General features: G+C 37.1%; 2 protein-coding genes across 4 annotated transcripts; one reads left to right on the forward strand and one right to left on the reverse strand.

The window, feature by feature from the left end:
- Window positions 1–1486: 1486 nt before the first annotated feature.
- On the forward strand, window positions 1487–11307 carry sh3d21 (SH3 domain containing 21). The gene is made up of 17 exons (XM_081696590.1): window positions 1487–1666; window positions 2692–2849; window positions 2968–3025; window positions 3357–3469; window positions 3641–3728; window positions 3865–3926; window positions 4008–4050; window positions 4569–4663; window positions 5081–5179; window positions 5522–5573; window positions 7383–7445; window positions 7806–7923; window positions 8758–8929; window positions 9632–9709; window positions 10030–10223; window positions 10341–10404; window positions 10853–11307. Exons 1-17 carry the CDS (start codon window positions 1663–1665, stop codon window positions 10883–10885), a joined length of 1494 nt encoding a protein of 497 aa, XP_081552716.1. The 5' UTR covers window positions 1487–1662; the 3' UTR covers window positions 10886–11307.
- Window positions 11308–11345: 38 nt separating this feature from the next.
- Window positions 11346–22657, reverse strand: eva1ba (eva-1 homolog Ba (C. elegans)). 3 transcript variants are annotated; one of them, XM_081696591.1, is made up of 4 exons: window positions 22348–22657; window positions 17069–17120; window positions 15608–15700; window positions 11346–15493 (listed from the first exon to the last, which is right to left on the reverse strand). In XM_081696591.1, exons 3-4 carry the CDS (start codon window positions 15672–15674, stop codon window positions 15057–15059), a joined length of 504 nt encoding a protein of 167 aa, XP_081552717.1. In that variant the 5' UTR covers window positions 15675–15700; window positions 17069–17120; window positions 22348–22657; the 3' UTR covers window positions 11346–15056. The 3 variants fall into 3 exon arrangements, with proteins under 3 accessions (XP_081552717.1, XP_026857324.2, XP_026857325.2); XM_027001523.3 differs by having other exon boundaries at window positions 17007–17120; XM_027001524.3 differs by lacking the exon at window positions 17069–17120 and having other exon boundaries at window positions 22348–22656.
- Window positions 22658–23041: the final 384 nt, after the last annotated feature.

The raw sequence follows: 23041 nt of genomic DNA on the forward strand, positions 1-23041 counted from the left end.
CTTCAAACAATAACAGGAACATTATATCACCACACCCACTCAAATCTAGCTATACAGCGTGTTGTGATGTCAGAAACGTCTCACTTTTGCTCTATGAAATTATTTTAAAGCATAATAGATGTATGTAGATGTATAATAGATGCAATGTAGGCCTTGCATTTTTTGACAATGGGTATGTGTAATGGTTTAAATGTCATTGAACATGTAGTTTACAAATGAGGATATCTTTAAAATAGAACAATTTCTATTTGGAATAATATACTTTGTTCATTCTTTATTCATTTTATGTCATGTGTTTGGGATGTCCAGTGGATTCTTAAACATGTCAGTAAAAAGTTTTTTTTTTTACTGAAAAAAAATTGAAAACAATATGTTTTGCTTTCATGTTTTCATGCTCAACAAGCACATTTAATGTGTTTGTATTCTAGGTTTGTATTATTAAAAATGTTTGACAAGAATAAAATCAAGGTTTTCCCACATGAAATGGTGTATTCTGTAATAGCATAGAGATTATTTTGTCATAGGGTGCAGAAGTATGAGTAGCATGCTTGGTGAAGTAGAGTATTAAGTCAACATGGGAAGAGTCTTGCGAGGCTAGGACTTTGGACTTTGCACACAGAACAGTGACCTGAGTGATATCGATTTGTTTTATAAGATTTCAGGACTGTACAGTAAGTGAAATACTATTTGATTATTACTGTGTCTGAGAATCCTGAAATTTGTTCATGAGTGCAAACAAATACATTGCAAAGCCTACTTTAAAAATAATAAACAAATAAATAAAGGATGGAGTGCTAGTGTCATGACAGTGATAGTGAGGTTTGAATAAGATGAAAAGTGTGCTCCAATCCTTATACTGCATAACAGACATGTAATGTAGACCAATACATCAGTACAGTGGAAGCTAGGGGGAAATCTTTATTTATTGATTGGTTTAAACTGCTTAAATAGATCAGTGTTGTCAGTGTAAAATATATGTCATTCTTTTAGATATAATTTGCTGTTTCTGTGTCTTATGAAAAAAATGTATTCATTATGTTCTTTTTATTAACAATCAACATTTTAAATAATTAAAGCATTAGCACTTAAAAACATTGTGACATGATTGAACTGAAGGACCTTTGGCTCTCAAGCCTCAGGGGTTTCAATTGACCCTATACTTGGCTCTTCCAATTCTGCCAAGCATACAATAGTCTGTTTTTGATGTCATATACTTGTAAGACAGATTTTATCCTGAGGATCATCTGGATTCAAAGTCAATCATGCACATTTCCTCACATGGTAGTATGTCAGAAAAAACATGGGTCATTACTTGAGGGTTTCCTGCTTGTTTCTTTTTAGGTTTTACGGCATTTTTGAGCAGTTATAACAACAGAAACCTGTTTCACCTGTTTTTCTCTCTATGGCTCTCTCTATGTCTCTCTCCCTGTCTCTCGTGTGTGCATGCACATCCACCTCAGAAAGGTGTGTAGCTTGTCATGACTAGCTGGGAAGAGCTTCTCAGTGTTAATATTTGAAGGAGGAAGCCTTTTCTCTTTCTGAGTCTTGTGCAACTGCATTTATTCCTGCTGTGCTTTTAACCTGATGTCACTAGGACTGTTGGGCTGAGAAGGACGTCTGCCTTTTGAAAGTGAACAGGACTAAACACAGATTTTACAAGCAATGGGTGAGCCTCTGCTTCTTTTACACTCTAGAGGTGACATGTTTCAAGGAGAGTTTGATCATGCTTGAAATATAACACAAGCTTGTATTATGCCAGGGTTGTAAATGCTGATTAGAAGTTAGTATACAATATGTTCCCTATGTGTTATATGGACTGTGTGACAGTATGTCACTGTAGATCAGTTTAAAATGTTTATAAACTGACCACATTGACCAAACTATGCCTGACTATCTTAGATTGATAGGCATACAATAATAAATAGATAATTACAATGCTATGGCAGTTCAGTCAAAAATTAGGTTTAATGAGTCATTAGTTTAAGATTTCTTTAAGAACATTAAATGTAAGTGAACTATTTTCAATTCCATACTGTGCAGTTAAAATGCTGAAAGTGCTGTGTTAGAGGGAATGGCTGACCTGCCTTCCTCTTTTCTGAGTTACTCTGTACCGGGTACTCTGGCTTGGGTTTCTTTCATTCATAACTTGAGCAATATGTGATTTAACAGCAGATAAGATACTTGCAGTACTGTAATAACAAAGGTTTATACCTTTGTAAGCAGACAATACTGAAAGCTGAATTGAAGCATTTGCTGTACGAGCTACTATTTAGTAACTACAGCTAGTGCAGTCAGTACCACAAACTCCACCTGCAATCATATCTCGCATACCACATACCTTCTGGCCTGTTGAAACACATTACTTTGTAGATATCTGCTGACTGCACAGGATAAATCACCCCACTTTTCTGAGATCTAGCATTGTGATGATCTAGCATTTCTGAGATCTAGCATGTCAGTTTGTTTATCACACTGGTGCACTGGTTAAAACTGTGCCCAGTCTATATTTGACAGATTAAATAACAAAGGACATCATGGTTTATTTAAAAAGTTTGCATTGTGTCTGAAACAGTAGCAGTGCCAGTAAATAATTCTGTACTAAACATGTCACTAACATGTACGTGAACCCCAGCACCAAGCATTGATAACTTACATGTACCTGTGCTCTTTGTGCGCACATGTGTGCCTCAGAGGTGCTGGTGCTGGTTGACTTTGAGGGAACAATGGAAGACGAGCTGACAGTGCATGCCGGCGACGTGGTGAAGAATGTGACAGCATCTGCCGAGGAAGGCTGGCTGGTGGGTGAGCTCCGTGGGAAGAGAGGAATCGTCCCCTCCAACTTTGTCAAGGTCAGATCCTTTTCATATGCCATTTCTCATGTCTGGGTTGCCTGGAGGCCACCTTCTCACAGTGTAGTCAGCCTCTCAGTGAACTGTTTCTTCATTGCTTCTGTTTTTGTTTGTTCAGGAGGTTCCCAATTACTTGACTGGAGACAGCAAAAGGGAGCCACGAAGCATGCGAAAACGTATGTGTGTCTTTTCATGTAGAGACCTACGCATTCCAAAAGAAAATGACAACAAACTCAAAACTGACTTACTTTGGAGGATTATGAGCTTTTAGTTGCTCATAAAGTGTGCATTGGCTGCATGATAAACAGAACCAAGTAATGAAAGATTTCTTCCTCCACTGGGACCACATCCTATCTCGAGGGCCAAGTGCTAATTATAAGTGCAGAAATAGTGTTAAAAGGCATGTGACAATGAAGCGGAATCCATTTGACTAGAATCTTTTTTCTTAGCTGTTGGTTTAAACTCAGAGTTCCTCAGATGTTTATTTGTACTTGTTTGCCACGCCAGTGAAGATGCCGAAGGAGCAGTGTAGGAAATGCGAAGTGGCCTTTGCCTACACACCAACAAATGAAGATGAGCTCGAGCTGATTGTTGGAGAGACCATAGAAATCCTCAGAGAGGTAGTTAGCAACATGTTTCTCACACTCTTTACAAAGGCACACTCATTACAAAGGCACTCTTTGTAATGTTCAGTGGTCAACATACTTTAGTTTGTCATTTTTTCATGGTTTTCATGACATTTTGTCATGATATAGTATATTGTTACACCTTTCTTTTGTTTTTGTCCATAGATTGAAGATGGGTGGTGGATGGGGAAGAAACATGGCAAAATAGGAGCTTTTCCATCTAATTTTGTAAAAGAAATCATCTCTCCAAAAGGTTTACTTATAGTGATTAACATTTTGGAGTATTGGATTTTGTTGGTCTTCACATAACTCAAATATTTTGCAAGTAATATTGAATGATTTCCTCATAAGACATGTCCATAATGTCTCTGCGTGTCAATGTTCTGCAGATACCAAGGCAAATGAAACCAAAACCAGGTCTAAGATCTCTGAGGCTGTATTCAGTAAAGAGGTACTTCCAGACTGGATCTCTGTGCAGAAGAAAGCTTAGCATGATGCAGAATCAAAATCTAATTAGTCTCTTTCTGCCTAGGGAATACAAACAGAGAGAGTGAGCACACACCATAAAACAAATGGTGAATACATTTACATTTCAAATTATTTGACATTTTAAAACACTGAACAGCAAAACTGACAACTGGCTTCTGGGACTCTCAGTGCTATTTGGCCTGTTCAATGCATGGCTTGTAAGTCTTTCTTGTGATGTCAGAACATCACAATTAGTGTCATGAAGACTAATCAGTATATATAATCCACTAGCTCCTCAGAATCCCCCAAAGCCTGTATCCTCGGCTGGTACATAACTTCAATACGTCTATTACATTGCAACTTAATACACAATTATTGATCTGTCTGTCATAATACCACTTGTTAAGATACATGTGTATATACATTAAAATACATAAATCTAAAGATGTTAATGTATTATGTTAATGGTCTCAGTGGTTCTGTGTGAGACTGTAATTCTTTTGTCTTCCTTTCTGCTGGTAATGATTAACATTCCCCACGTTTCCAGTTAAACATTCCTTTAGTGCACTGTCATAATGTTCGTCAACTCAACACACTAAACATTCCTGTTTTTGTTGTGTGCCAGTGAAAGAATGTTGTCAGGTCATGTTTGACTATGCAGCCATAGCCGAAGATGAGATGAATCTAAAGAAAGGAGACTTCATCACCATCATCAGCAAGGTCTACCACTGACTGATAGTAAACTGATTATAAATCTTCTTCTACCCCTTATGCTGTATTAATAGATGTATTTCAGATACCTGCTTCACATTCTCTTGCCTGTGAAGGCATTAGCCATTATAGCTGACTGCTGATCATCTTTCAGTCTGATATGCAATGCATGCAAGAAAATATTTAATTCTTAGTCCAGTACACTGCTTGCTGTATTGTTCCAATCCTATTTTAAAACTTTAATCAGATGAATATAGTTCCTGTATATTACAGGTTATTTTTAATGCACTGGGTACTTCATGAGTAGTGGCAATTGACTATTTATCCTGTAAATGGCATTGTTATTATTGGTATGTTTGAGTTTGTGTGTGTGTGTGTAAGAGGACACAAGGGTTTGGCTTTATGCACTGTTCCTCTGGGCTACAGGTCACTGATGATGAGGGATGGTGGGAGGGTGAACTGAACGGTCAGAGAGGCTTCTTCCCTGACAACTTTGTCATGGTGATCCCGATGGACACTCTCCAAGTGAGTGGGATGGAGAAAAGTTCTCACACTAGCTCTATTGCATGAAAATGGAGTGTCTTCTCAGTCAACATTTCTCTAGGATTTTCCCAAATGTTTTCAGACCAAACACATGCAGTTATTTTACACAGACTGTCGAAGCTGATTGATCAGTTTATTAGTAGCTTTACTTTGGTCTTTCTGTGGCTGTATTTTTTTGCTGTTTTTTTAAGCATGTTTAGCATGAAATGAATCAATGATTTCCATTAGTCTGTGAGCAAAGGAGGGGCATGATGTTGCTACTATGGAAATAGGTTTAATCCAGCACTGTTTCTAAACAACACTATTTTAAAATTTTTCTTTTAGCTTATGGACAAAAACCAACCACCACTGAGACGTGGCTCAGAGAAGAAATCAGGTAAGGCAGTCATTCTATTTTTAAACAGTGGATCTGGTAGAACTGGTAATCAGGGATAATGTAATCATGAGATTTAAACATACTAAATGTCTTCATATATGCTAGCAATATGCTGAATCCTTCACACAGGAGGTTTATTTTGTTAGATGTGTCAGGAAGCCACAGCAATTTTTCCAGTTTGGGAACATTTTCTCTACTGCTGTAGGGTGTGAATTCATGGAGTCAGAGTATACCTTTAGTTGTGAAAACACATAGCCCAAATAAGCATTGGCAATAGGTTTTCAAAAAAACTTTCAGCAAACCCAGGAGTCACACAATTATGTATACATACAACAAACACATGTGTGTGTGTGTGAGAGAGAGAGAGAGCGAGAGCTCTACATATATACATATGTAAATAAGGTTAGAAACGACAGAAAAGTCAGTTAGGCCAAAGTTATAAATGTCTTGAAAAGACATTCTACCTACCTGTTCTAACTGAAAAAAAACCCCTCTAATTGCAGTTTCATTTATCCTTTGCAATTCCTAGGCTAGGTTTTTGTTTGTGCTTTGTGAAAACCGATATTTATGCTCTGTAATCAGAGGCACAGAACACTTTGAGTCTTGCTGCACTCAGTGTGTCAGCTTGTGAAAAAGGATGTGAAATGCTCATTTACAGCTGTCACAACTGGAGCAGGAAGTGGGTTTTTGACAGAGATAAGCTTAAAAAAACTAAGAACACCTGCGACTTCTGTGGTTGTTTTTCATTAAAAGAAATTTCAGATAAAAAAGTAACACCGTTTTAGATTAATTTCTGTAGGATGGTTTCAATGCATAAATGGCTTAACCTGCATGCTCTTATAAAATCAGGACTTTCAAATTGGTGTAGTTCATAGAACCTTCTAAACACATTAAGTTTTGGTAGGTATGAGTTGTTCAGGAAGTTATAGGCCTTGCTGACATCACGTGAGCTGAATGCTTGGAGGGCAAGGGCACTTAAATATGTTTTGCGGCATGTGCAGCAGCTAGAAGCAAGGCTTGCCTTCCTGACAGGGTATGTAGAAGCTGACCTACTGTATATTAGCTTTTTTTTTTATGTAAAAAGGCTTTCTTTCATAAAATATTTCTCTAATAAATATATGTCACTCTGGATAAAATGACATAAATGTAAATGCTCTTTGTAGAGATTATTATTGTGCTAAATCTGTTAAGAAGTAGCATTCAGTAATCTTTAAGGATCCAGAAAGAGTGCCATAAGATTTAAAAAAAAAATTGTTTAATGTTGAATTGAAAGAAGGTTAGATTCCATTCTGGCAAGAAAACCTAAACTGAAGCAAATGCTCTGTTACTAATTAATGTCACTACTTTAAGACTTCACAATTCAAGGGTTGTTCTGAACTGGAGGTAGTATACAAGTGGAAATTCTGATTACACACCATTTTAATTTTTCAAACTATTGACTGCAGTTTAATAGATTACTAAAAGCTGTGAGTTCTATTGCATGTGGCTTCATGAAATCACTTTAGGAAGTTTCCCAGAGTTAAGTGTTTCCCAAGGTTTTTTTTTTTTTTCTTGTGAGAGGTTTGCGTAGCCCCAAGAAACAGCATGCTGCTTCCTCCATCAGGAAACCTCTGACATTCCCATGCTTTTTTCAGACCTCCTCTGCACACCCCATGTCATTATAACTGCGCTGTAAAATATTGCTTATTTTGTTAGTTCAGCTGAAACATTCATGCTGTTTAATGTTCTCTCTGGAGTCAAAAATGACTTATATGTAGAAATTATATAGTCAACACTGACATGAAAAGAAAATCTCTCTTTATATGACAGTAAAGCAAGCTTCTGGAATGGAGAAGAGCAGCACTGAAGCAAGCTTGAAGACCGAGACCATTGGTAAGAGTACTGTGGCGCTGCTCTAATTATTATTTTGCTGACGTTTTGAAGAGTACATTTATGCCAAAGATGACTATAAACATCAAACTGCCATGTAAAACCATTTAGTGCTTAACAGGCCATTATATCTACAGGGCTACTAGCATGCATGACATTACCTTTGTTTCCAATTAAGGCTTCACATAATACAAAAAATAATAATAGTAAAATACATAAATCAGTGTACATGCTCAAACTCTGAGCTGCTTATTTTAATTAACAGGCTCAGTGAAATAAAAAATAGCCAATCCCTACTTCTTTGTGCATTATGGACTGATTTTGTATTGTGATTATGAATGCTTTATTTGTTATTGTGTGCAGATGGAAAACTAGAAGGCAAAGACTTCAGAAGTGATCCCCCTGGTAAAATCAAACTGCCTGGCTTGTTCAAACCCTCTCCTCCTCCAGTGAAGGACAAACCCCACAAACCTGGGCCCAGGTGAGCATCAAACACTCTAGCTGGCAACTTAAATAACTTAAGTACACTAAATATAGTAATTATAGTTAGTAAGCACACATACCATAAATTTTATTTATTAAATATTCATACTTAACAAAATGCACAGTAAATACAGAGAAAATATGGCCACTTTCAAGCATGTTAATTGAAAGTATGATTGCTAATTTTTTGTTGTTGTTAAAATGTGAAAAAGAATGTAACACTTATTAAATACAGGCTAATAAGGAGCTTTTCCCTGGCATTTTTGCTTTCTGCTGTGTTAAAAATGCCAGACCAGAACTGTCTGAAAGTAGTGTTACATGCCCAGTCTTCAGAAAATCTAAAGAGAGAGAAATGGAAAAACTAGATGAGTCACTCTGAAACTAAATGAGTTTAAATTGCATGCTTCCTGTTTTTCAAGCATGCATACTGTAGACTATATACCACTTATCAGGAGAAAAATCACCTTGAGCTCGTATAACACTGACACATTGTGGAAATTATTGATGCAGGAATTCTGCACAGACTTTTAGAGCTACTTTCTGTTGTTGTCTGTTATGTTATGTCATGGCACAATTTTAATATTACTTAAAACCTAAAAGTAAATGTTTGACATTTAGGTATCCTTAAATAACATTCATATTAACATTGTTTATTAATGCTAAAAGGTTTATTCAGATTTCATGGTAATTTTAGAACAAGTGCTCATATGTCTTGGTGACCCATTTGTGTACACCTGCAATATTATCAGCAAATGAAGGCTTGTTATAGCCATGCATGGAAGATGAAGGTGTCACACAGTCTTACAGACTGGGCTGTGTTTTCATATTTTAGGAATGGTGATGAGCAACCTCCTGCCTCACCAAAACACCCAGAGAGTAAAGCCAAAGACCCAGGCCAGTTTGATGGAGTAGACGTGTCTTCAGTAAAACTTAGCCATCCTACAGCCAACAGGGCCAAACCTCCACAGAGGAGACCACCAACAAGCCTTGGCACAGCCTCTCATGTAAAAACATCCTGTCATTTAATGAGTTAATTTTAATCTTATTAATTCATGTCCTTTAGAGAAATGTTTATTCCCTGTCCACCCACCACCTGCAGTGTTTCCTTATGAGCTAATTGTCAATCAATTCTTAAGTTGGATCAGATGTGTTAATGCCAGGGAAACAAATCCATGTGACTTAGTTTGTGACCCAGAGCATGAAATTGGAAACTTTAAACAGGTGCTTATATACAAAATTTCTCAAGATGTGTGGATTCTGCAGACAAAAGACCAGATATATGTGACAGTCTGTAAAACATTCACATGTCATGAGATGTAGGGAAGCCAGTTCCATGTGACAATGCTTTTAATGCCAGTGCACAAAGAATTATTTGTTACAGTTATTACAAGTGTGAAAACAACAAGGAACCAAGATGCATGAAAATGTTATCTGATTAAATTACAAGCAGGTCCAAAATGCTGGTTTCTGACCCTGGTGTTGTTGGACAATGATTAGTCTGAAAATAAATCAATGGATGGTTTTAATGTTTTAGAACAATTTTGAGGTGAAAGATATATATCAACAATAGATGAATGACATTAGACTAGATTTGTCAGAGATTGTCATTTCAGTGATTTAGGCCCAGTACTATTGGCTTAAGAAAGGAGATTTGGTTCAGTAGCAGGCTCTGGAAAGCAGGGCTAATGGCCTTTGTTTCTCTATAGGTTCCTGCTGATGACCATCAGAATGAGGTATCAGCAGAACCAGACGCAGCACCCCAGAAATGTCCAGTTCCTCCCAAGGTTTGAAAACAAAACAATTAGCCAGAAGATGCCAACTACTTCCAGTAGGCATAACAAAAATGACTGTGTCAATGTTTAGACAATAATCTGGTAGCCAGCAAAGGTTATGTCCTCAATCATTATGTTTTTATGTACTGATGCATTTATATATTATCATCTATCATGAACACAAAATAACACATTAGTATATAATAAATATAACAGTAAGTTGAAAGTTAATAAAATCATAGAAAGTAACTAAAACAATGTTTAATTAAAATATAAGTTTTTCAACATATAAGAAATGTTCAATATATCAAATAAAATGATGTGTTTTACAGGTCACTGATGACCATTTACCATCAGCTACAAAGGAAGAGCATCTTTCCACCACTGCCTCAATATCACAGCATCCTACTCCATCCAAAACTGTGAATGAGGTCAAGTTCGAAGAAGAGAAACCCACACTGGATCAGGTGCTTGCTGATTTAAAGGAACTGCGCATAGCACTGGAACTGTTCAAAACTCGGCACAAGTGAGTAGCTTCACCACGCCTGCATTGTTAGAGGCCAGAGTCAGTGATTCCAATACCAAACTACAGCATGTGGCTCATATTTAATCATCATATGTTGAAATGTATAATTCCCAACAGTACAGACATGCAAGATCTTAAAAATGAGCTGAACGAGGAAAGAAACAAGCGAATGAAATTACAGGTATGTGGACTACTGAGAACTTTTTTTTCTCAGATCATAGTTTCAGATCATTCATTCAGTTATGATAACATTCATTCAGCTTTTATGGCTTGCTCATCAGGGATCTGGATGCATATATTTGTAAAGCTGCTTTGTAACAATGTGTGTCGCAAAAAGCACTATATAAATAAATGTGACATGACTTGGCTTTACTTTGGAACTCCTGACTCATAAGGACATATATGTTCCTACAGTGCATGGCTTTGTGCCCTCTCTAGAGGGCAGTAGTGTGTTAAACCTCACACATAGTCAACAATAAAAATGTATTAGTTAAGAATGAGATGTCATACATTGTCAGTCATTTATAATCTTATATATATATATATATATATATATATATATATATATTTAACTTTATGAAAGTGAAAGTTACAGCAGATATTAACATGATCCATGTTAATCCTTGCAGGATGAGGTACAACTGCTGAAAAAACAAAATTAACCCCAGAAGACTCAGTGATCATTTGGACTCTCTCCCTTTAAATATATTGTTTTTATATTGCTGCTCCCACTGAGATACTGAAACAGCAAGAGATAGAGTGTGTAGAGACAGCATAGATGAATATTTCAGGCACATAGCTTCTGTGGCCCTCTGACTAATTCCACTCTCAGTGGCTTAAAGGCAACTGAGTTCTGTATATTCCTGTGGATAACTCTCCAGGATCATGGCTGTACATATAATGATATGTGGGACTGATGGTTAGGATTAGCACACTGTAAATATAGATCTCACTGATTATAGGCTAATGCATGGGGAATGAACCAGTGTTACATTTTTTTTTAATTATTATTCTCAACTTTTCTTTTTTTTCCTCTGAATTTGAGCTGTGTTATTTATAAGATGTACACATCTCTTTTAATTATATATAACATGCTGTCCCTGTAGAGCAGTCTGTTTGGTAAAACGTCTGGTGTATGCTTTCACAGACATGTGGTTCTTACTGGGGATTTGTACTGTGACACTAAGCAGGATATTCTTGTTCATAGGCCTTATATTTACATGTCTTATTTAATGTGTGTGTTTGTTGTGATTAAACCCAGACTAGAGCCTAGCTGCATTATGAACAGTTAGTGAATTGGAAGCAGCCGAAGGATGTATTTTGTTATTACAAATAAACAAATTTGGTGATGCTATATTAAAAGTTGGTATGTCTGCTTCTATTGAAGCCTTCTATAGAAGGCTTGCCAGCAGAAAGAGCATTCTAATTGTTCCACTTCTTACTGATATGTAAGCAGTCCAAGTCTTGTGAATAACCTGAAATGGTAAGTGGTAAACTGCCAGAGATTAAAAAAAAAACAATTATTTGAAAACTGAAAAATCACATATATTTCAGAGATATAACAAAATTAAGCTTTGGAAATGTATACAAACAATTTGTACAGGTGAACCAACCTATAAACCCTCTGTATAAAAGCAGTGTTATTATTTCCTTTGGAGAATATTTGGACAATTTTGCAGTGCAGGATGTAGTATATTGTTATCATTATGACAAGAGAAATGTACTTAACAAAGGAAGATCAACCATTGCAACCTGTAAAAGTATAGAACTTTCCTGTAAAGAAATTGCAAAGAAAGGTGTTGGTAGTAGTTTCCTACACCACATGCAAACTGGAGGAAATGTTGACATAAACAGGTCTGAGAAAATAAAAAAGAATCAGATGACAAGTTTCTGAGAGTCAACAGCATGAATTATGTACAGCTCACAGGATAATGCCTTCAAACCCATCTTAACACTGGTCAAAGTAAACAAGTCTCAGTTTCAACTGAGAAGAGAAGGTTTGTAAAGTCAAGTGATACTAAGGAACCATTGCTAAAATGTCAAAATAAGAAAAATGTGACTTACCTAGTGTGTACAGCACTGCCAGTGGACTACTGAGGAATGGTATGTCTTATGTACTGATGGATAAAGATTTTAAATATTTGGTTCATCATGCAGAGTTTTTGTATGCTTACGAATAGGTGATGGTTTTTCAGTGTGTGACAACAACTGTCAAACATGGAGGAGACAGTGTGATGGTCGGGTTATTTGCTGGATTCAGAGTCAACAATTTCCAGAGATTGACTGGCTCCCTGAACCAAAAGGGCTTCCACAGCATATTGCAATGGATTAAAAAAACTATGGATTCAAAAACTACATTTATTCATTGCAGTAGTATTGTTTCCCAGATATTACTTAAGACCATTTGATTGGCTTTAGATTTTTAAGGATTAACACACAAGCAAATTGCTGAACTGAATAACTAAAAACATTTGTGTGTGTGTGTGTGTGTGTGTGTGTGTGTGTGTGTGTGTGTGTGTGTGTCGTGTGTGTATAAGGGTAATACAGACAAAAATTTTTTACTAAACAATTAGTGCCAGGGAGGAGCCTTACATTTTAGTTTGTGAAGTGTAATGAGTTGTGATGACTTTGGCTTCATGGACTTTCTCTCTAAACTAAGAACCCTACCTGGAGAACTTGTGCTTAAAATACCAGCTGTGGACTAAATAATAGGAGGGGGCTATTTGAGTATAGATATTAAATGATTACACATGGTCTTATAATTGTATTACACATACAACTGATTGCAGTAGTACTGCCATTTGTTTTAAGTGGGACACATTTATTTCCACCACAGCCTCAGGAATTTTCTTTTAAGTCGAAATATAGCCAAAGCCATAAGCATATCTCAAACACTTGGTTTGTTTGTATTTTTGAAAATCTTACAATCTTACAACAACAGAGAATCTTTGATTAAAAGGTACAGTTCCTGAAGAACTTTCTGCTGTGTCCTCCCCGTTATTACATTTCAAATATGGATTCACCTAGGCTATCTGTTTCCTAGGCCAGACTCTGTGTCTTGACTACTGTTGCTGGGAAGTGTCCTAATAAATATACCTCACAGTTACATCCACCTTTCACTGACTGCTACATGCTACGTTAAATGACACATGTTCTGGTAAAATTATTCTGAATATACCATGAGGCAAGGATGTTAAATAGTTCAATTGGAATGAAAGCATATGTGATCTGAAAAACATGCTAAAGATTTTAAAGTACAATCAAACAGAAAGCTTGGTAGGATATTATTGCACCAGAAAAATAACTTACTGTAGCACTCATGCCGAATGGTATTTTAAGCAATAGTAAAAAGTCAAAATGGTCATCTTGATTTTTGGTCCTTCTAATGAACTTCTCATTAATTGATATATTGTGAGCAGATAAGTAATTGGACAGTCACACAATTTTTGTTGTTTTGTCTCTGTTCTCAAATTTCTCTGTTCCCTTATTTTAAAGTGCAGAATATTGGTCTTAATTCATGGTTATTTAGATCATAGACATACCCATTTCAGGAAACCACAAATAAAAGCTGATCTTAAAAGAAATTAATGGTCATATTTCATACTTGGTTATAAATCCAAAGACACATAGACCTCACGATTGGCATTGTGCTAGTGAAACTGTCAGGCCTTCAATGCCGTAATTTTCAGGGCAAGCCTGTTTGAGGACCCTTCAAACTTCAGTAAGTGAATTCTTGCTCAATGCCATTTGGGTAGGGTGATTTGGCCAGGCAAGAAAAATTTACTTGTTGGCAATGAAAACAAAACCACACAGTTGTTCTAGTAGTATGTTTGAGGTAATTGTCCTGAGGCAAAGTGAAGTCCCATCCACTTAGTTTTCCAAGGCAGTTGGTTGGATCAGTTAAGATGCTTCTATATACTTAAGTGTTCATCATGCTGTTGCTGCTAGCAGTCATATCATCAGTAAAGTCTAATCAGCAAACAGCCTGGCAGCCTCACATGCCCATGCCAGCATTTCACAGATATACACGCAACTCTTTGGTTATTTGCAGACTACATTATAACTTAAGAGTGCTCATTGGTCCATTAATATTATAAAATGTGCCTGATTTTGGGTTTTGTAAACATATAAAATGTTTAATTAAGCAGTCTCTCTGAAGTCTTTAATATTCTTTAACATAGAAATAAAAACACTAGAAGAACAAAATTTTAATTTTGGCAGACAAACCCCATGACCCAAGAAATGAAAATGAAATATTAGTTTAAGTTTAATTTTTGAATATAATTTAATTATCCAAATATTAAAATTGTATGACTCAAAAAAAAAAACCTGGGAAGCATTGATGTTAGGGACCTGGAAGTGTGAAGTGGTTGGTAAATGCTAAATTAATATTTTTCTTTACATTATGATAATACTTTAACACAAAGAGAAATTTCAAAGGCAAAATAAAAATGATTGGATAGAAAGTAGAAAAGTGCAAAGGATTAAGCACAGTCTTGGAATCATCTAGAAATGACAAACATCATTGTACATTACAATATATCTACCCCTTAACCCTGAAAAAGCCTGAGGGAGAGTGTGCTTTTCACATGGCTACAAAAACAGCAAACATTTCGCAACACCTCTGCAGTCACAATGTAACACATAGCACCAAAACATGCCCATGTACAGCAAGTGTGCATGCTGCAGTTGTAATTCTAGACTTGGGCACTGGACTTACACTGGATAAACAAATAAAAAAAAGAGTGCACCTTCCAAAAGTTTTCGACATTGTCCTGTAAATGTGCTGAACCAATAATATGGCTGGAGACCACATCCCAATAATACTGAAAGCTAATAGTAATGCACCCTTCCAATGGTGCCAGTGCCTGTGCCCAAGAGGTCTGGCTGTCCATTCCTCCAGATCTCCCTGATGATCCTCTCCCGCTCTTCCAGGCGTTGGGCACGCTCCAGCTCCTCGGCTGAAGTGAACACATTTACACTACCGTCCGGTGTGCTTTGGTGGTTGCCCATGGGCATCTCTGTGGTGGTGGGGGGAACTAGGGCCTCCACATCCACCACATCCTCATTATCATCATCATCATCATCATCATCACTCTCTTCGTCCTCCTCATCCTCACAAAACTCTTTCAGCTGTTTGTTCTCTGGGGTGGTGGGGCTAGGCTTGGTCTGAGGCTTGCAGGAAATTCGGATGACTAACAGGCACAGAGTGAGCACAAGGCCAAAACACACACCAATGACAAAGTAGAGGCCAAAGCTCTCAGGATTAGCTGAAAAGGAGAACCATATACATTACAACCTAGGTGGTATGATTTCACCACAAAACAAATACAAATACAAACATGCAGTGATTAATATAAACAGTTATCAGGTTTGAAAATAACCTTTTATGTGAGCATATGCAGCAATGCTGTTACTCAGAAGGTCCATTTCTTTCTTTTTCACATCCATCCTGGCTTAGTCCTGAGTTTTCACACCTATTAAATCAAAACACAGAAAGTAGAAAGTAGAAACATGTGTATTGTCATTATGATCATTGTGCACAGTGCAGACCTTGTGTGTTTCTCATGGATACTTGCAGACTTATAGTTACTAATCCACTGCCAGACTATGCAGCACCAACACAATGCATTTTCTCTCTTGAGTACAGCTCCACCCATTACTTTTTATATAAGCCTAAAGGGGCATTTCTGTTCTGTTTCATAGCTCTGCTTTGCACAGAACATTTAGCAATAGACATCCCACATGTGTTGGAAGCTGTGGGAGTAGTCCATTAACCACTGGTAGGACAAAGTGACATGGTACATCTAACTTTTCCCATAGCACAGTTTACAGTGCAGCCAGCACATGTGAGCCTTTTTTTTTTTTTAGGTCATGGGGTCATTTTTATCAGTAGCGAAGGAACACCATTTCCTTTACAAATGATTACTTTTGTTGGCTCGATAAGCCTCTATTTGTACACACTACTAGATGATCATCTTTAATTACCTGTTTAATTTAATTGTGTTTTTTATCATGTCCAGACAATGACTCTATCTTACTGTACACTCCCAGGGAAGTCTCAAGTTTCCAAAAAAACCCCAAAACAAACAAACAAAAAAAAGCCAAGCCACATCCTCATGTCCTATATAAGTGGGTGAATGCCTGGAAAAATGAATGATGATTTTAGCTCATTGAAGTCAGTATGTCCCTGTTCCTTTCCCAGCTCTATGAAAGGAATCCTGGGTCCAGTCCAAGCAAACTGCTAGACTGCGTCACAGGAAATGCAGCAGCCTCAGGTCATGGTAAAGCATTTAATAGAGGGATAGCAAACACTTTGCTTCTGGGTCGTAACCATACTTCCTGTGCACCCCTCCAGTCCCCTAGCCCACCCCATCTATCAGCGTCACAATGCTCTTCCTGCTGACTTTGGCCTATCCCACTGTACTCACTATTGTTCCCAGCACACAAGACATCATTGCAACTAGGTAAATTGGAGCAAAGGAGCAATACTCAGTTTACTATGGAGACGACTACCTCATCAGTTGGTAACACGTAAATGAACTGCTGTTACATGAATAAGAAACTGCTGTTACATTTATACACTTATGGTTATTATTTTTACAAAACATAGAAAACAAACTCAGAATACCTTTACAACTTAGTATAACATATTGCAGTGTTTGTACAATTAATTGCATCTATTTGTCCCTTGATTTTTATTGTATTTTGATAAATTGTGTTTTTATGTTATCAAGTGACACAAAATCAGTTAAATAATCATCAACATGCACATTATCTTACCATAGAAACTGAGCTCCTTAGAGTATGTTCATAATACACTGGACACTTTGGTTGAATTGTACCTTTTACACTGTGGATTTGCTGCTCTAGACTTTGAGTGACTCAGGCCTTTGGCTGGACAAAGATAAGAGCAAACATGAAAAGATATACGTCAGACCACATCATGTCCAAACCCAGTAAGGCATCTGTAATACAAAGAAATGACTGGCGGGTGCACTGGATACGGCTAGTACATTACATCAGTGGCTCAAACTGAAGCACTGACAAGCTCAATCTAATTATTTTGTTCTATTCATATAAATGTACAATAAAGGTAGGAATATTTCAGAATGAATTAAAACACAATTAATGAAAAGGCTTACTGGGGACCTTTTAAGCCAGGTAATTAATAATAGTGCGCATTGTACCTTTTTGGTACAATTAAGAAACCAAAACAATGCATGTGAACTGCATCCCAGTCACCAGAAACCTGAACAAAAGTGTGGTGGGTTTTGTGAAAAATGCACTTCAGCAGGAGTTTCATAAGTTCTGTCTTGGAGGTGCCAATAGACGTTAGTTCAGCAGAAGTCTCTTGCTGTGCTTTACTGATTTGGATCCTGCTGACTCGTAGTAGCCCTTTTGCTCCAGATCACTGGATGGAAGCAAGAGCCAGAGGTCACTATTGCAGCACTTTTCCTCATGACAGACCATTGGGGAGAGAGAGACTGCCAGGTAACAGGATCCAAGTGCATCCTACCACTAGACTTCCGCCCTTTGGAAACACTTTAACTAGCATGGTCAGCAAAGCCATAATATATAATCAAAACCTACAATATATAATAAAAAAGAGCATAAGGTGCACATAATAACAACTTTTTTCCCCTCTTTTTTCTTTTTACTGTGCAAAGTCTTAGTATCAGACAATCGAGCAATGCCGAGGAATCTATAAACGAAAGAAAATGGTAGCCTGGTTTAAAACCTTGTTTAAAACCTAAAATCTAAACACCCTTGCCGAGTTGTTGTGTTTGTAGTTTGTTTTTCCCTTTAAGTGAAAATTATTAACAGGTTATTGTCAACTCTGTGAGTCAAGACTTTCAACTATGTGACTCAAGTAAAGTTGTGTATTTTCCCATATATTACCTTATTTTCATGTCCTCAGCAGACTCTCTCACAAGCTTTCACAAATGTTTGAGGATTTAAACACATTCTAAGGATTGATTTATGCCTTGTGTTCTAAGGATACACTTAATATTTCCAAAAAGTCTCAAAATCTCAAAGACACTGAAAAATGTACTAGCTCAACAATTTCTACTGTTGTGACAATGACAGCCTCTTCCTGCATTAGTGCTCTTGGCAAACTTTTATTCTTTAAGCTATATTCATGAAATATTAAAGATACAAACATTAAACATTTAAATTTATTCAATGTAGAAATAGAATGTATGGAGAACAAATAAGTATGAAAAAACGTTTTAATTCTTTATTTTAAGTTTGTCCATGGAGACCAGAGGATTATCACTGTTCAAACCACTTCTAAGACAAACAATGCATGAGGCTAGAAAAAGTCAGATTCGTTTTGGCTGCTGGAGTGGTTACTTTGTGTTTGAAATGAGGAGCTTCAGGGAAAGTGCAGGGACTGTCATATCATATCATAGATGATATTTCTGTTCCTTTACACAATGAGAGGACAACAACAGCATTTCCTTCCCCTGGGTTTACTTCTGTCTGCTAGGACTATCTGAGGCCTAAGAACAACTCCAGTATATTGTGAAGTGCATTTGTCGTTTGCTCAGGCTTGTTTGGACTCTGTGATCCTCAGTTGCTTATTAGGTTGTCTATAGGAATAAGGAAGTGAAATAAATGATTTGGTAGCCATAAAAAGCAATTTAAGACAGCCTTCCTCCTATAAACCACAAGACAGGAGCCTCTCTTTTACAGAAGAGGCTCAACCATTCAACCATTGCTACACAGGAGGGTTCCTCAGGACCAGGCATGGGTTTTGGTGGCTGATGTATCTTTTAAATCTTAAATTTGATTGCATTATTGTATTTATTTTGCTGGATTCCATGTTGCAAACAAATGTGACCAGGGACTTTAGCTTGACTATGGGCACATCAAAAGTCATATCAGCTAAAAATCATATGGCTAATGTATTGCAAGTGGAAAGACAATTATATTAAATATACCATAGAGCACAATAGAATACCATAAAATACATTCTATTATTGTATTTAAACATTCCATTATCATATCATTAATCTTTGGTCTTTGAGCACTACTGTTGGCAAACATTTTGCAAAAATGCTGACAGTGCTGCATGTATGCCAGGATGAAGTCTCCAATGGCTCATGCAAGCCAACCAGGATCACCTGATTGGCAAGTCTGGAGGCACTTCAGTCAGTGAGAAAGAAGCAGCATAATGGAAGTTCAAGCTTTTCCCTGAAACCACAGAAGCTCTGGGGATGACTTTCCACCTGATAAACCCAGACACATTTCTGCAGCAGAGGGACAAGTCTGACTTGCCTGTAAAAGCATTCAGGGAAGGTCCATGGTAAAGGTGTTTGGTGTATAAGTTTCATTTGAATTTTTTTTACAACAAAGAACCTTGAAAGAACATTTTATAGACATGGATTCTTTCTTTGGAGGTACTCCTGACCAGAGAGCATGGAGATCACAGAGATTGTGAAGATCACAGAGAGCACAGAGATCATGCTAAGCACAAGGTTTGCTAGTTCCTGTGGTGCATGTCCTGCCAGTGGTGCTTTTGTATTTCATTTAGAACCAGATCAAACATGTGGTTGCCATCAGATCCTTGACCTTTGCACACAAGGTGGAGCTGACCCTGAAGCTCCATGCCAGCTGGGTGAACAGACACTACACTAATACTACTTCATAACCAAATGCTTAAATATACTTCTCCAGAAATGCATTATGTGCAAGTTGACTTATACACAGCTTCCTCAATTTTTTGTCTCCTAGAATATTTAATTAAGTAGCTCCAGGCATAGTCTAATAAGGAACTGTAGTAAATCTAAATATACACACCTTTATGGCTACTGTAGGTGATAAAATATATTTATCAATGACTGCTTATTCTCAAAGGCTAACCCCTCACACTCTAAGTTGGCAGTCATCTAGCACTGAGGTACTAGTAGTAGCAGTGTGACATAATTATGGCTATAGAAGATGGTTGAGATAAAGGCTGGGGCTGAGGGTTAACATGGCCCAAGTGTGTGTTTGGTTGTAGAGAAAACATCAGTACTATGTTCATTCTGAAAAGAAAGCTTAACCCATGAGGCCCATATTCCTAATAACCACATAGACCATATCATTCATATCGTACTCCAATACATTCTGCCTTATCCACCTAAGACTACAGCCGGACCATAATCCCATCTAAATTCATAAATCACTCTATCCATGAGAATTGCTATATCAATGCATCAATCACTTTACACTATACTATTGTAGTAGTGGCTTGGCTTAGTATTCTTCAGTTTTTACAACCCTGCAGAAATTTGTTTTTCAAATATGACCTAAAACAATCCTAGATTTTCCATCAATAATGTTTTTTTCTGCTCTTTTTCCTATTACACACAACTCTTATAGCAAGGCACAAATAACCTGAACTAGATTACTTTCAAAGGATATGCAAGATGTTGCAAGGCAAACCCTAGGTGATCCTTGGTTTCCACAAATAGAATATAATCTTGCCCAAAGATCGATGTGAGCTAGCGGGCCCCTACAGACCCACATACTGGATCTATTATGTAGACCTTCATATTGCTGTCCAATGCAAAACATGTGCTTTGTCTTTCCCATGGGGGCATGGGTATCATTAACTCTGCCCCAACCATGAATATATGCTATGTACATGCAGTACACTGCTACCCTCAGACACTAGCTGCCAATATTACTTACACTGGCCAATAATGTGCTGAAAAAAGTATAGTTATAACTAATCAAACATTTTTGTATAATTGGATTATGAAATAATTTCTTGACAAATAAGACCACATATTCATTATGCAGAAAGGAAAAGTGTGAAGAAAAAAAGTGCAGGCCATGACAAATTGCATGTCCTGCTTCATCCTCAGGATCATGCCCAGTAAAAAGGTGGGTCAGGTCACAAGCTGCCTGTAAATCAGTCAAATGCCGATTTGATGAATGGTCCTCTGGTTCTTTAGGGCAACAGGCATATCACATCTAATTATAGACATGTATGCATCCCTTGTGTGTATGAAGGTGTGTATGTGTGTGTACACTAGCAAAGCTGGTGCTTTTGACAGGAATTTACACAAGTAGTTAAACATGGAAGGATTGACCTCTGGCCTACCTAAATCCACAGAGAATGTTAAGTACTAGACCAGAGACAGATAAGACAGGACTGGTGAATGACACAGGAGAGGAGGTTAGGCTAAGGGTGTTTTCATGGAGCAGATCCACCTCCACTCAGCCATCCAAAAACAAAAAGCAGATGCAGAGCTTATCTTGTCTTTCTATCAAGCAATTTATCAATCATAGCATATCAAAACAAACAGTCTTACAATCAAATTTTAAAATTGTCTAATTTGACTTAGAGTTTATTTAAGCATTATAGATTGTTATTTTAAATATTTGAACATTGTATCATAATGATTTGAAATGGCTCTGCACATAGGAGATCCTTATATACTGCTGAAGCAGGGAGTATAAATTTCTTAAGTATAAAAGCAGGACGCTCTCACCACAGTTTTCCTGATCAAATTTCTTTATCATTGACTCTAGAGGTAGAAAAAATGTAGACAGGCCAGGAGGTTTGTTTTCACTATCATACAATTTCAAATGTTTTTTAACAGCACAGAGTTATCACTGATGGGACTGGAAATTTTTTGCTCTGCCTTAATTTGGAGTAAACATAGAATACACTTTTTTTTTTTTTTTTTTTTTTACAATTTCAACTGGTTTGACTGAAATACAATAATAAAGCTTATGAAATATTTCATATAAAATATATTTGTTTTACAGCTTACAGTCTCTATGTAAATCATGTTTGCTGTGTACTAAGCTTAGAAATAACAACAAAGAAAAGATGTGGTAACTAAAAACTTATTTAAACACTGTACCTAAGAACGGCATCTCTCATACATGTATTACTATACCAGTGGATTTATGGCATACCAAAGTTATGAATGCATTAATGTCTCCATGACATTCAAACATTATGCTGTTCCATCCAGGACAACAAATTAGCCGAGGAAAAGCATGGAGTATCCATGCTACACTACCACTAAATGTGTAAAGAATTCAACAGTCTTTCACACCATATATTCACTGCATTATGCATCCAAAGCTGATATCAACAGAAGAGATTTTCACTCACCATACAGTTACTTTATGAAAATTGTTCATAGAACATTTTTCAACAGGTTTCTGAGGTCCAAACTGATTCCACACATATATCATTCAACCCCAACACTGCAGAGTTTCTCCCAATTGCTGTTGGATACACTCCTGGATGAGCACACAATCCACTGTCTTCTCAACAGTGATCAAGCACTGTACTTAAAGTGTTTAGTTTTGTACTTCAAGAGTGCAGAGAAGTGGCAGTGATGTCTGCCAGCAGCTACAGCCCAACAGAGCCGTCTCCTTTCAAATTGTGCCTTACAAACAGCAGGAAGAGTTGTCTCGCAGTCCTCGAGGCAGTGAGCGGGAGGGAAAAAAGGGAGGAACAGCCTAAAATGGGCAGGGTTTAGGGAGAGGGGAAAAGGAAAGGGGGGGAGTCTTTCCCGTGTTGTTAAGGAAACGGTCAGGAAAAGTCAGCCCAAGACCAATTAACTAAGATTTTCCACACTGAATGAAACATGACTTTACAGGGAAGGAAAAGAACCAGTGACTAAAATGGGGATGTTCACTTTTAAATGAAAGGAATGCTCTGAATGGAAAGCTGAGACTAATTTTGTTGCTTTCAAACACTTAAAATGACATCTGTGTGAATCAAAATGAGTTAATTACATCAATAACATGCAAAATATGCAAATATACAAACATACAATTTGAACTTTACAAGATCTGCA

The sequence above is a fragment of the Electrophorus electricus genome, chromosome 14, assembly GCF_041902795.1.
Source record: "Electrophorus electricus isolate QZ-2024a chromosome 14, ASM4190279v1, whole genome shotgun sequence".
NCBI lineage: Eukaryota > Metazoa > Chordata > Actinopteri > Gymnotiformes > Gymnotidae > Electrophorus > Electrophorus electricus.